We start from the raw sequence: 13,925 nt of genomic DNA, 5'->3' as shown, positions 1-13,925 counted from the left end.
AACGATTGGAAGAGTTTGTCATATCAATTATTGTCATATCATTTTTTTTTTTTTTTTTTTTTTTGCTTGTGTGACTTACTGAATCTATATCCTTAATTCCTGATACCCGTTTGAGAAAAAAAAATAAAAAATCTTTATATCCAATATATATTGAATCAAGATTCATGATATTCATAACAATAGTGGGACTTCTACCATAAACAACCGATAATACTTGTAGGGGTGGATTATTCCCCCCCAATGATATTGTTGGGCCTCATTCGGCCCAGTTGTTCCTCCGAAACCAAAAATAAGCATCTGTCGGTTTGGGCCAGCAAGAAAGGGAAAGCCCACATGGGAGAGGATAAAAATCATGATCCAAAAGTAAAGAATAGTCAAACGAAAACCGGGTCAAGTCACAGAGACGTTGAGTGGTTCGTGAGAAGAGGAAGACGTGAATGACAAGAAGGCGAGCTATAGCCCCCCCTCAAAAAAAATTTTTTGCCCTTTTACCCATTTTTTATTTTATTTTTACATTTTTTTACCCTCAAAATTTATAAATCAGCCCCCTGAATTTTTTTGTTACAAATTAACCCCCCACTAATCTACATTCGTGGCTTCGTCCCTGCTTCTAGGGTCTTATTTTTCAAATTATTTTTTTTTCTATAAATAGCACAACACATCATAATGTATGCACGTTACTTTTCATATTTTTTTCGCACATTATTCTCAGCACCTACATTCTGTAATAAAAAAGTAATTTTATAAACACTTATCTTTTACTTTCGCTCGTGTCTTTAATTATTTCTTGTTTATCTTGAGTATGAGTATATATGAACGTGAGTTCGAAGTCCATAATAAAAATATTCAATCGATCTTTCGTGACTAGTTTGATCTCGTATTTTTCCGACCTCAACAATACTCTTACAAAGATTGAGATAATGACATATGAGAGGCTATGAAAAAAATAATTGAAACCTTCAATATATACAACATTTGTGTAATTGAAAACGACGATACTAACCCCACAAAGAAAAGACGTCAACTCCATAACACACCCGCGCACACACATATATACATGTTTATATATTCCCATATCTCTCTCTCTCTCTCTCTCTCTCTCTCTCTCTCTCTCTCTCTCTCTCTCTCTCATTATGGTCAGAAAGGCAAACACGTTGGTGCGTCTTTGAGACGCTTCCTAGCTTTCGAGTTTCGCTACAAATGAGGTATATATTTATCAGAGCTAGATACAGTTATATTAGAGTTATTTCAATACATGTTCTATATTTAAATAATACTTGTTTGTCCAATATCTATTGTTTAACTGTAGTATCTATGGCTTATTAGTTATAACTTAATAACAATTATTTTCCCATCTTTATGTCATGTACCGGTTTGATTTTAAAATGGTTTAAAATATGCATAGAAATAATTTTACTGATTTTTTTTAATTATATTATAAAGGATCATTTGTAACATATTATAAAATACATGTATGAAAATCAATTTAGAAATAAAATAGGTAATGATGTGCGTTTGGAACCAGATATTTTACATTTTGAGAATGAAAATTTAGTAGTAATCCATCACATTATTATAAAATTTGATGTAAATACCTCATCTTTTTATTTCAATGAGAATGCAAATCAAGAATATCACGTCATCTTTATGACTATTTAGCTAAAATTTACAAGGCATTGACTTTATAACAATGTCAAACGTTTTAATTGATTAGTTACTTTTTTTTATTATTTAGCATGAAAAATTAATAGCTTTTACATCGCATGCACTTGAAATATGTATATATCGACCGAGCAAGCTAAGAAGGGCTTGAAATGAAAATCATTAATATAAGGAATAGAATTATTTCCCATAACATATATCTTTTTGGTAATTTTCTATGAAAAAATTCAAATAAAATTCATAGTAAGAGATATATATCTCTTAGTGATTTGTAAAATTGAAGGGTTAATTAAATAATAAACAAGAAGCTGATGGCATAATTGCGAAAAACTTTAAAACTCAAGGGTATATACACAGCATTTGGCTAAAATCCAGGGATACAACTGATATTTTTCCCTAAATAGAAAGATGTGGGTCATAAATAGATATATTTCCAAGTTAGGGGGTATCAAAAGAAATACTTTATTAGAGACGCAAGCTCGCCTCGATCTCTGCAAAAGAAATCAACCGTGTTCCTTGCTCCACACAAGAAAAGGAAAAAAAAAAGACACGAAAAAAAATAATAAAAAGAAACAAAGAAAGAAAAAAAGAAGAGTAAAGTTCGTGGGAAGAGCTTGAAAATCAGAGCAACAATGGCGGAGTTAGGAGGATCATCGTCGTCGTTGTCGGAGGAAGAGTTGACTCTGACGGTGAAATGGAGCGGGAAAGAGTACATTGTCCGAGTTTGCGGCGACGACTCGGTGGCCGAGTTGAAGCGCCGAATCTGCCAACTCACTAACGTGATGCCCAAGCGACAGAAGCTTCTTTACCCTAAGATCGTCGGTTCGAAGCTCTCCGACGACTCTGTTCTTCTCGCTCAGCTTCCTCTCAAGTCCTCTCTCAAGATGACCATGATCGGGTTCGTCCGTTTGATTATCGCTCACCAACTGTTTGATTTTTGAAATAGCTATTTGTTGTTCTTTTGGATTAAGATCGAGACTTTTTCTTGTACCGTTAGGGCTCACTATGTGCTCGATAAAATGTCTGAATGAGTGTTGATCTCACTATGTGCTTCTGAAATGGTGATTATGCTTAAGATATGTTTTTGTATCTATTGAGTATGCGATGAATTATATGCTTCTGAAATGGTAATTTTGTTTTGTTATCTCGTGATTAAGCGATAAATTGCCTGAATCAGTATTAGTTATTTATATGCTTCTGAAATGGTGATTAATCAGTTTTAGTTATTTATATGCTTCTGAAATGGTGATTAATTTAGTTATCTATTGATTATGCGATGGGATTTCCTTGAATCAGTAGTAAATAATTATATGCTTCTGCAATGGTGATTATGCTTAAGAAAATGCTTTATATATATATATATATATATATATATATATATATATATATATATATTTCATTTGATTAAGCTATAAATGGTCTGCATCAGTATTAATTTTTATATGGTGATTATGCTTGAGACATGTTTAGTTATATGCTTCTATTCCTTTTGGGGCTGATTGGTGTTATTTTGCAGAACTTTGGAAGATGAGATAATAGTGGACCAAGTTGAGTCTCCGGAGATTGTAGACGATTTCGAGCTTGGGCAAGACGAAGCTGTTGACATTAAGGACAAAGAAGTCAACAAGCAGAAATTGAGAAGACGAATTGACCAATACAAGGTTTTCTTCTTTACTAGGACACATATGTGCATGTATATATACATATATATATATATATATATATATATATATAAATTCATAGATTGAGCTCTTTCTTGGATTGATAATGGATCGTAGATCGAGCTTCGGACTCCTTGCCGAGCGGGAAAGAAGCTTCTTGTTCTGGATATCGATTATACTCTGTTCGATCACCGTTCCACCGCCGAAAACCCTGTTCAACTTATGAGGCCTTGTAAGTGTGTTGATTTCTTGCACTTTATTATCATATTTTTCTAGAATATTGTCAAATAAACTATAAAAATTACGTATATAGTAAGGCAAACAAACAATATAAAATGGTTCAAAACTATTGCATTTAATTTATTGAATATGGACAAGAATGGACCTCTCTTGCGGAACTGATTTCTGAAACTTTCTCATCAGATCTTCATAATTAAGTAAACAACCCCTAAATTTCTAAAATGTTATGAAATAAACTATTAAAAATTATTTTCAAAATAAATAAATTAACATCCTAACTTCTTAGTTCTTACAAGTTATGTTTTATTGCTTATAAAAAAAAAATTATCTTCTAAAGTTTTAATAAATTGTTTTGACATATATTTAGTAGGACAACAAATAATATATAAAATTATATATAAAAAAAATTCAATTATGTCATTTAACTTATTAATATGGACAAGGATTTCTTACACTTTCTCATCAGATCTTCATGAATTTCTGACGGCTGCTTATTCGGAGTATGATATCATGATATGGTCTGCGACCGGGTTAGATTTTCACATCTCACTTGTTATATATTGCCCGAGACTCAATTACTGATGTGGATTTAATGATTTATTATTTTTTTGTTCACGCAGAATGAAGTGGGTTGAATTGAAAATGGGACAGCTCGGAGTACTTAACAATCCTAATTACAAGATCACAGCTCTTCTAGACCACATGGCAATGATCACGGTTCAATCGGATATTCGTGGGATTTTCGATTGCAAGCCACTTGGATTGATCTGGGCTAAATTTCCAGAGGTACAAATTTCTGTTGAGATATTCACTGATTCGGATATATTATATGCTTGCTTAAGAAATTGTTTTATTATCTCTTGATTAGGATATAAATGGCCTGTATCAGTATTAATTATTTATATGCTTCTGAAATGGTGATTATGCTTAAGATATGTTTTACCATCTATTGAGTAGGTGATGAATTTTCTTGAACCAGTATTCAATATTTATATGCTTCTGAAATGGTAATTTTGTTTTGTAATCTTGTGATTAAGCGATAAATTGCCTGTATCAGTATTAGTAATTATATGCTTCTGAAATGGTGATTAATTTAGTTATCTATTGATGTGGATTGATCGGGGCTCAATTTCCCGAGGCTCAAGGTTCAGTTTGAGATATTCTTCGATTAAAGTCTCTGAATCTTCAAATTCGACTGTGATTCCTTTGTTTTCCTTTCACAGTTCTACAGCGAGAAGAACTCGATCATGTTCGACGACCTGCGGAGAAATTTCGTGATGAACCCTCGAAACGGATTGACAATCAAGCCGTTCAAGAAAGCTCATTCGACCCGTGATAGCGATCAAGAACTAGTAAAGCTCACAGAATATCTGCTCGCCATTGCCGAGCTCGACGACTTGTCTTCGCTAGATCACAAGTACTGGCAATCATTTTCGGAAGATGCTGTGAAAAGACGTAGGCACAGATGAACAGCATTGAAAGACTTTTTTCGAGTCTTGTTTTGCTGCAGAATTTCACTTGAAGAAGGTACTAATCAGAAATATGGATTTGTTTTCTTTTATCCTGAATCTGTGCTTGTTTTGTAAACTTGAAACGAGCCTCGTATTTTTATAGGCCATTCGAATTAAAACGAAAAGCATGGTTTATCAATGGTTGATGTGTTCTTGATTATTCAATGTCAAACAAAGATTGAATAGAAAGTGTTGATTTTGTCTTATTAGTTAAAGCTTTTTACCATGCTTGGTCCTAAATGAAAATATAGCGACTTTTTTTTATTATTTTTTAATGGGTGATTTTGTTAAATAGTCAGTTTAAAGTAAGGGACTCTAGCTTATTAGTTTTTTAAAAAATTAGAATTGTGAATAGTCAACGTTTTAGTAATATTTGGTAATTAGTCAATCTTTAATGCAATAAGACAAAATTACCCTTATTTTTTCTCCTCATTCTTTCTCAAAAATAAATTAAATGAAAATAATTTATCTATACTTAAATACTCTCTCTCTCTCTCTCTCTCTCTCTCTCTCTCTCTCTCTTCATTACATTTTTAGTTATGACAGAGGTAAAAAACAACATCGCAGTTAATAGTCGGTAATAACTGATAATAGGTTTCTGGTAAAAACTTATTAACAGTTATTATCGACTATTAGTTAAAACAAAAACCTATTAACAGTTATTAATGATTATCAATTGCGCTTTTAATGTTTTTGACATTTGTCCATTACTAAAAAATGTGACGAGAGAGAGAGAGAGTAAACGTGAAAATAGAGAGAAATAACTGAGATCGTAATAATTAGGGATATTGAATAATAAATTAGATTTTATTACGAAAATAAATTATATTAAATAATTAATAAGGGTAAAAATAGTATAAACCATGTGCCACAGTAACTAACAATCTCCGACAAGAAGAAAGCAAGAACAATAAACATAAGAGAAACAAGGTGTAATGAGGAAGCCTCGACAAGAAGAAAAGAGTGGCAACTCGAGATTGAGATCATGAGCGCTCTAATAATTTGCCCGAGCTTCCTTCGAAGGTTCTTAATTAGCAATATCATATTTTGAGACTATATTGGAATATTTTAGATGATAGCTATGTTTTAAAAGCGAAACATGAAAATATAAAAAATAAACACAAATTTTAAAAATTCAATAAGTGTGTAGTTTCTTTAAAAAAAAATGAAGTTGTTTAATTATTAACCCGTCTGAGCAGTAGGTGTTCATGAAAACAAATGAAGTTGAATAATAATGGAAAAATTATACATGATAGACATTTCAAACTAATAATTTAGCAAAACAGCTAAAGTAGTCAAAATTATATTATCAATTTTTTTACATCAAAATTAAATTTTTTTGACAATCATTATAAGTAATTTATTACCTTTTCAAAATTCTGATTATGAACTTTTAACTATTAATTATTTTATCCTATGTTGTGAACATTCTATTGCAACTCAAAACTATTCGGATAAAAGGTCGAAACGACCATACCATAGTAGTTATATATTTAGAAACGACAACATAATCCTCATACCATTAAATAGATTAAAACGACAACATATTTATGTTAAACGACCATTACCATATTTAGCTATAAATACCCCTCATCTTCTATTTTTCTCTCCCGCCAAACTCAGCAACGATGAGAGAGCTCAAAAATCTTCAGATTCAGAAAGAAGCTTCTCGTCCTAAGCTCAAGAAGCCGCTAAAGGTACGGAATCTGGAAAATTTCAGCTCAGTTTCTTCTCTCCGATCCTTGCTCTTGATTCGCTTCCTCTGTTTCTCTTATCAGATCTCGGATCCGAAGAGCTTGATCAACGATTCTGATTCTGTCACCGAAGAAATGTCTCCGACGAAATCAATGGAATCGGCGATTCTTTCTTCGATTTCTCTGGACAGAGAGTCCGGTTCTGAGGTAAAACCTGAAACGAACTGTTTATTCGTTGAACAATGTTTGAAATCAGCGTCGATTTCTCAGTTTGAGCAGATTTGTGCGTGTTAGGTCTATTATAGGAAAATGTGTTGCAGTTGAAGAAGATCTGTGATCAGATAATGATATTATTGTTTTGAATTCTGTTCTGTTTCTCTGTAGAGCTTCAATCTGCTTGATCCTGAGCTTTCGGATTTATCAGGAATGTCACTTCAGTCCGATCTCACCTATTTCTCGGAAATCAAACCTGTTGAGAATTTCAAAACTGTTGAGACAGATAGTGGATTCGAAGGAATCGGTGATCTGAAAATCAGTTCCTCGGAAGTACAGATAGCCATCAGTGTTCTCAAGAAAGCTACAAATGAAATCTTAAACGCGAACAGTGTCGATTCTCAGTCAAAGAAGCTTCTCTGCGGATTGGTCCAGATGGCTGTAGAGATTATTCTTGAACCCGTGCTCGAAGAAAAGGACCGTATCTCCGAACTTCTCGCTGCGAAAACTCGTATCGTCGGTTGTTTGTTCTTGCTCTGCGTCTTTGCAACTTTCGCTGCGCATTTGTTGCTCAGCTTGGGATCGAGAAGCTCTTACAGTAAACCTCTTCCGACTTGAGGTTAATTTTCCTTTCAATAGAAGTTACGGCTTCACTTCGTTCCAATCTACTGTTTCGTTTGTATATAAACATATAGTAGTCTTTCATTTTTTATTTTTTTTGGCAGATCCATTATATTGTCATGTCATGTGGATTTTCCTTGATAGAATGTATGGCTAATAGATTCATATATATGATTCGGAGCGTGTACTTGCTCCTTTTTTTGTGTTGGATTAATGTTTGAGATGAAGTTTATTCACTTATCGTATTAACTGGTGTAACGAAGATTAAGGAAATATAACAAGTTTCAAATTCCATTTTTCAATCTTACTCGACATTAAAAAAAATCGATAAATAATCATTTTGCGATGCTCATTGTGGTTCAAGATACGCCAACACCGTAATAGAGTAGAATCTAAAATTTTACGTTGTTGAACCAGCAATGTGCCAACTCGGAACAGAATAGCTTCTCTATTGTTGTTTTGCAGTACGATAAAGTAATTCAGGTTTGAAAATAAACACAACTATGGAAATCAAGCGAGCTTTATAGTCCATAAAAACAATCTTAGCTGCGAGTTTCTTTCATCTTCATCCTTGTCGAATAACACAAAAGCTACAAGTCTTTAAACTCTGTGGATGATTGCAAAGTGGATGGTTGTTCTGAGGCTTCGCAACATGTTCAGTGAAAAAATTCCCGATCGAATTGAACTTCTCACACAATCGCTTCTCTGGAAACATCCCCGATCGAATTGACTGTTCAACTAAGAAGTACACGAAGAAGATGTCAAGTCGGAGAAGATATGGCTCTACTTTTCAATCGCTCTCGGATACGCCACTGGATTATATGCATTATTATCTGATGTCTTGTTTCTTAATTGATGAAAATGTACGTTTCATTTGTTACTAGTAAAATTTTTCCTTCAGTCAATTATTATTATATATACTTTTTTTTTTGTCTCTAAGATGGTGTTTGAATATAAAAGAACGTGTTTATTGCCTCACGACGGTCGCTTTACCAAAAACAATGGAATTTTTTTTATGACCCGGTGAGTTCATACTCGAAACATAACAGTATTTTTTGACAAATTCAGTAATAGATGAAATGTCAAAGAAAAAAAAAAGAAGTTTTTTGCAAAAAAGCATCCAAAATGGTAATATTCTCAAAAACTGGTGAAGTTCGAAACAAACTCATTCGAATCCCTCTCTCTAGGTTGATCAAATTCAATTTAGCCCGACTCACAAAGATCATTTAGCAAAAAAAAAAAAGAGTCTGGTTATCAAATGAGAACAATTTATAAGATGTTTCATCATTTATGATTCTTGTACCATAATACATTCACAAGTAAATAAGCCAGCAAGGCCAACTGAGAAGAAACCCAAACCTCTCATTAGTTATCTGACCAAATACGTACAATGTATTCCATTGAACACATTTTACACCAAGAAAAATTTACTCGGCATAATAATACATTTGAAGCTCCAAAAAAAATCCATTCTCGCACTAGTTAGAAATTTCTCAGGCGAGAGAAAAAGCAAATGAAGCATACACCAACATTTATGGATGATATATTATGATTTCACATATAACATACAGTACAACAATACAACAGATTATGAAAAGAAAAAAAAAGGGTAACAGGTGTTTCTGAGTTACCACCTCCGGCAAAGTTGCGTCCCTGAAAGTAGTGAAATTCCAGGTTGCGACTACCAGGTGCGCTTGCATGGGAAGATTTCAATTAAGGTAACCGAAAAACATGCGAAAATTTGAAATAAAGAGAGAAGCAACGAGCTAAGCCGAGCCGAGCCGGGCTGAGTTTGTGGTTAGATGTGGCAGAGCCACGTGAGATCTAAATACGAAGCTGACCATCTCGGCCTGAATTTGGATCCTTGTGTTTCAGAGAGAGGTTTGAGAATTGAGAATCGAGGTCTCTGCTGTTAGACCGTCTGTGGCTCGAAGCTTGTGGCTGAGATTGTTGCTGATACAAGCTTCTTAGCCTCCCGATTTCCCTCTCCAGTACTTCATGCTCCACTGGTTCAGAAATCAACCAGAGTCTTTTGAATATAAATTCTAATGTGGAAAGATCATCTCTAGTATACTAAAAGTTCAGTCTTTGGACTCAATATTTTCGAGTTTTGCAGATCGATAATTGGTCGGAAATGGCTTTCTAACATCGGGTAAGTTATTAGAGCTTAACAAGCTCTTAACAATATTCTTATATGGCATTCTAAAATTCTATATGAAGTTGTAGTTCCAAACCATACTCACACCAGCAACAAGGTTATTTTTCCAAATAGACACACACACACACACAAAAAACATGGATTCTAGTTTGTGAAATTGCACGTAAACCATACGACCCTAAGATTGAAAGAATAGGAGTCAACTTACAGTGTTTGATAAGATGCTCCTGAGCCAAGCTTTCTAAACGTTGTTTAAGGGCTTTGTTTTCCATGTTCAAAATAAGGTTTTGCTGGTTCAGAAACTCGAGCTCCGCAGATACTTCAGACCCTTCTGCCTGTAATTGACCATATTTAGAAGAAGAAGAAGAAAAAGAAGAAGAGGGAACATATACATAAAAGCTAGAATTGAAGTCCACTCTCTGCTCTCTGCATTGAATTTTCCTATAACACTTGCCTGAAGAGCTTGTACATTTCTCTCTAATTCAGCAATGTACTGAAGCTTACGTACACGCGACCGTTGTGCAAATTGCCTGCAAAAGAAGAAAAATACCACAATTAAACTTAAGAATATAAAACTTAATCTAAGAAAATGTGATTTGATTCAGTAACCACACGGCATATATATTAAACCATAAGAAAGTAATATCTTACAAGACGACTACTATTTGGTGAAACAGTATCTCTATCCAAAAAAGCTTTTTTTTTTTTTTTACCGCAGCGAAAAGAAACTGTTTTGTTGCGAACTATTCTCCAAAGATTTGTTCCAGTAAATCACATCATAGACATAGCCTTTCTATAGTAGATAAGTTGAACTAGTAAAAAATAACATAAAAAGGTTTCCATAGCACTTCTAAATAACAAAGTCATAAACACATACGGACATAAAAGCACATACTGTTTCGCTCGCTTGGTATCCGTGTCCGACGAAGATGGCCTCGAGCCCGAGTTTTTGTCGGCATTTCTGGGATCATGCGGGCCCGCCTCAGCACCTTCGTACTTCTCGTTTGCCGTGGAAGGAAACCCGTCAAGCTGTTCCTGAGGCACGCAAAAAGACCCCGAACCGTGACGAACAAGCCCGTCTTTCGCACCAGAAGAAGGAATCGCTGACGGGTTATTCAAAGAACCCTCCCACACTCTGTTGTTGTTGTTGTTTCCGTTCTTTTGCCGCGCAATGTTCATCTCTGCGAAGAACGAGCCATGCCTCGGATCGAAATCCTGACTAGGACCCCATAAAGGCGGCGCCGGGACCACGTTCTTGTACTTGTACTTGTAATTATAATCGTCTTGAGCCTGTGCGGAGCCGATTTCATTGTTCGAGAACGAGTCTGCATAAGCGAAAGAGTCGCTCGACGATCGGCGATGAGATCCTCTGCGAACGGGCGTCTCGGGCTCGTTGAGAAGGTCGTCGAGCCACGAGGGCTGTTCCTCCGCGATTAGGCTCTCCGAGGATCTTCTCTGGTGCTGATGTGTCGCCGCCGAAACGGGCTTTTGGACGGCCTTCGAGGGCGGTCCGATCGCCGCCGGAGCGAGGGCGTAATCGGCATACGGAGGCGAAACGCTCGGGAACGGACTCTTCGGAGGAAGCAGAGCGTGTTTTCCTCCCGAGTACATCAGATTCCTGACGTTCGTCGACCCTTTCGAATTCGACATGGTTTCGAAAAATCACTGTCCAACAATACGATTCAGTCAATTCCAAGACTTCAATAAAACCAAGCATTGGTCAAATCAATCCCAAGAGTTTTGAATCGACTTATGATCTATGGTCAATCTCATAAACGAGTTCTATGCATGAATATAAGACACACTCAAATCCCAAATGAACCAAAGGTTTGCAAGTATGAAAGAATTTCAATATATTGCAGGCTTTCTTTTCGAATTAGCCATGGTTTCGAAAAATCACTGTCCAACAATATGATTCAGTCAATTCCAAGACTTCGATGTAAAAAGCCAAGCATTGATCATAATCAAAGCTTTGCAAGTATACATGAATTTCAATATATATTGCATCTTTCGTTTCAAAATTGCAATGCTGTATATAGTATATACTTTCCTTTATATAGCAGCTACAGTAGATGATTCGTTGTCCAACGTATCGAGAATTATTCATTTTCTCTTCAATCGAAAGTTTGTTTGTGATTTGCATATGCATTGGAAGTGCGAAAGAGAAAAAATATATCTTAACGATTAAGCGCTATTTAATTAACGATGTATAGTAAGCTCGATGATTCAATGATTATTCTAGAAACAACATATACAATTCATGACATATCATCACATTTTTCTAAGAAACTTAGCTGAAGAAACAAAAAAGAATGAAGAATGGATATTTACAAAGAAACAACAAAAGGAAAAATAAGATTGCTATGGAAACTAAATGATACGATGTGCAATACATAGCCCAGCTTAACAACAATACGAGCTGAATTCAATAAGATTCGATAGAGAAAAGCGGAAAGAAGAGACACAAATCAAAATTAAAATTGTTTCTTTGCTTCATTTTTTTTTTTTTTTTGGTATTGTTGGTTCTTGAATCTTGAGCTCGTACCTTTGTGGAGCTAGGAATCCAGATCTTGAAATGCAATGCAAAAAAAGTTGGAATATTGAAATTCGAAAGTGAGAAAAATTCCTATTCTAGGGTTTTTTTTTTTTTTTTTTGCGCTTCTCTTCTTCGTGTTCTTCGTCTTTCTCTGACAAAACGCCTCTCTCTCTCTCTCTCCCCTTGTTTGTTAAAGTCTGCGTTGGATTGAAAACATAAAGAAATTAAAATATTGTCTTAAAAATATATTTTGTTTTTCGTTTTTGGTTTTCCGCTTTGTGAAAAATACACTTTCACCCCAAAATATCTTGGGATTTTTACACATGACCTTTTCTTTTACTATTCTTATAAAAATAGGAAAGGAATACTCTATACATGCATAAACATGTTATGTTAATAAAATTGGCTGATCTTATTTTTAAATATTCACTTTATTTTCCAATGCTCCTAAATTTTATTTTATTTATTATATCTACAATATAGCATTATTGATCTAGTTTGCATAAATCAATAGCACCAAACCTTGTAGGATTAGTTTTCATGGTGTAGACTCTAAAGATGTTCACTTTAATTCTAGTTTGGACCAATCTCAGCCAAAGGACTCTTTTCTCTTTTATTGTATCAAATTGCCCATCTGTAATACCTAGATTTTCAACTCTCATATTTAATTTATGAATGGTGTTCGAATGTACAACTAATCATATCAAAACACAATAATAATAGTTTGAAAGGAAAAAATGGTATGATAAGAAAATTGCTCGTATCAGCATTGATTAGATATTTTATTAAGAGTTGTTATAATTTGAGGTTGAGAGGTGTAATTTGGAAGCAAAGTGGACAAAATGTGGAGTAAGTTGCCAATAATAGTGATAGATCATTGGCATTAATAAAATACAAGTGGGAGAGATAGAGAGAGAAGAGGAGAGAGACAAGGGCACATAAAGTGCACAATGATATAAAAGTGTATAAACAAATTGTATACATAAGTAACCAAACAAGTGGACAAAAGAATTGAAATCCACATTTTGCCTCTCTTAATAGATGTTTGAGTTTTTTTTTCCCTCACTTGGAAAATAAATATGAGAATATGTTTTGTTTTGGAGGCTTAAAGGGACTTTAAATTAAAGAAGGAAAGAACCCAAGTTGGGTTTTAACTCGTAACAAACTTCGTTAGGTTTTAAACCAAATAAATAACTCATATGAATCGAAATTAATGTCTATCGTAATTAATCGAATTAAAAAATAAAAGAACTCTTGAAGGATATCAATGCTATGCTTCCCACATAACGTATCCAAGTTTTGGCTCTCAACATGTGTTTGTAATTGTGATCTTGGATATTTAAAACATATCAAAATAGGACCTACATGAACTCTAATATTGGTCACAATATAATATTTAGCTTACCCTATGCATATATTATCATTTATTATACGAACGTGTAAAGAGTAATGCGCTCAAATTGGAAAAAATAAATAGTTCAAACGAAGGTGTATTGAATCGTTTTGTTCTCATGATTGTCCTCCATAAATTATCTAGAGCTTCTAAGAAAAGAAAACAAAAGAAATTCATGGGTACCTTTATTATTATCCAAAAAAAAGTGTCTATTGTTAATTTTTTTTCCCTCTTGT

The 13,925-nt window shown here is 34.2% G+C and overlaps 3 protein-coding genes across 3 annotated transcripts; 2 read left to right on the top strand and 1 right to left on the bottom strand.

Annotated features, from left to right (window-relative positions):
* Nucleotides 1–2,097: 2,097 nt before the first annotated feature.
* On the top strand, nt 2,098–5,280 carry LOC149386946 (ubiquitin family protein). The gene is made up of 6 exons (XM_089623757.1): nt 2,098–2,560; nt 3,179–3,323; nt 3,441–3,555; nt 4,030–4,093; nt 4,184–4,349; nt 4,787–5,280. The coding sequence occupies exons 1-6, from the start codon at nt 2,295–2,297 to the stop codon at nt 5,030–5,032; spliced, it is 1,002 nt and encodes a 333-aa protein (XP_089479883.1). The 5' UTR covers nt 2,098–2,294; the 3' UTR covers nt 5,033–5,280.
* Nucleotides 5,281–6,702: 1,422 nt separating this feature from the next.
* LOC149386945 (uncharacterized) lies at nt 6,703–7,701 on the top strand. Its single transcript, XM_089624747.1, has 3 exons — nt 6,703–6,771; nt 6,853–6,975; nt 7,153–7,701. Exons 1-3 carry the CDS (start codon nt 6,703–6,705, stop codon nt 7,597–7,599), a joined length of 639 nt encoding a protein of 212 aa, XP_089480873.1. The 3' UTR covers nt 7,600–7,701.
* Nucleotides 7,702–8,944: 1,243 nt separating this feature from the next.
* On the bottom strand, nt 8,945–12,526 carry LOC149386944 (uncharacterized protein At4g06598-like). The gene is made up of 5 exons (XM_089624340.1): nt 12,306–12,526; nt 10,656–11,425; nt 10,211–10,290; nt 9,969–10,091; nt 8,945–9,608 (listed from the first exon to the last, which is right to left on the bottom strand). Exons 2-5 carry the CDS (start codon nt 11,408–11,410, stop codon nt 9,427–9,429), a joined length of 1,140 nt encoding a protein of 379 aa, XP_089480466.1. The 5' UTR covers nt 11,411–11,425; nt 12,306–12,526; the 3' UTR covers nt 8,945–9,426.
* Nucleotides 12,527–13,925: the final 1,399 nt, after the last annotated feature.

This window comes from Urtica dioica, chromosome 8, assembly GCF_054948205.1.
Source record: "Urtica dioica subsp. dioica isolate 48M chromosome 8, U.dioica_male_clone48M_v1_H2, whole genome shotgun sequence".
In the NCBI taxonomy this organism is placed as follows: Eukaryota; Viridiplantae; Streptophyta; class Magnoliopsida; order Rosales; family Urticaceae; genus Urtica; species Urtica dioica.
Note: the sequence above shows the minus strand (reverse complement) of the source record. Positions and strands in the feature narration are given on the sequence as shown.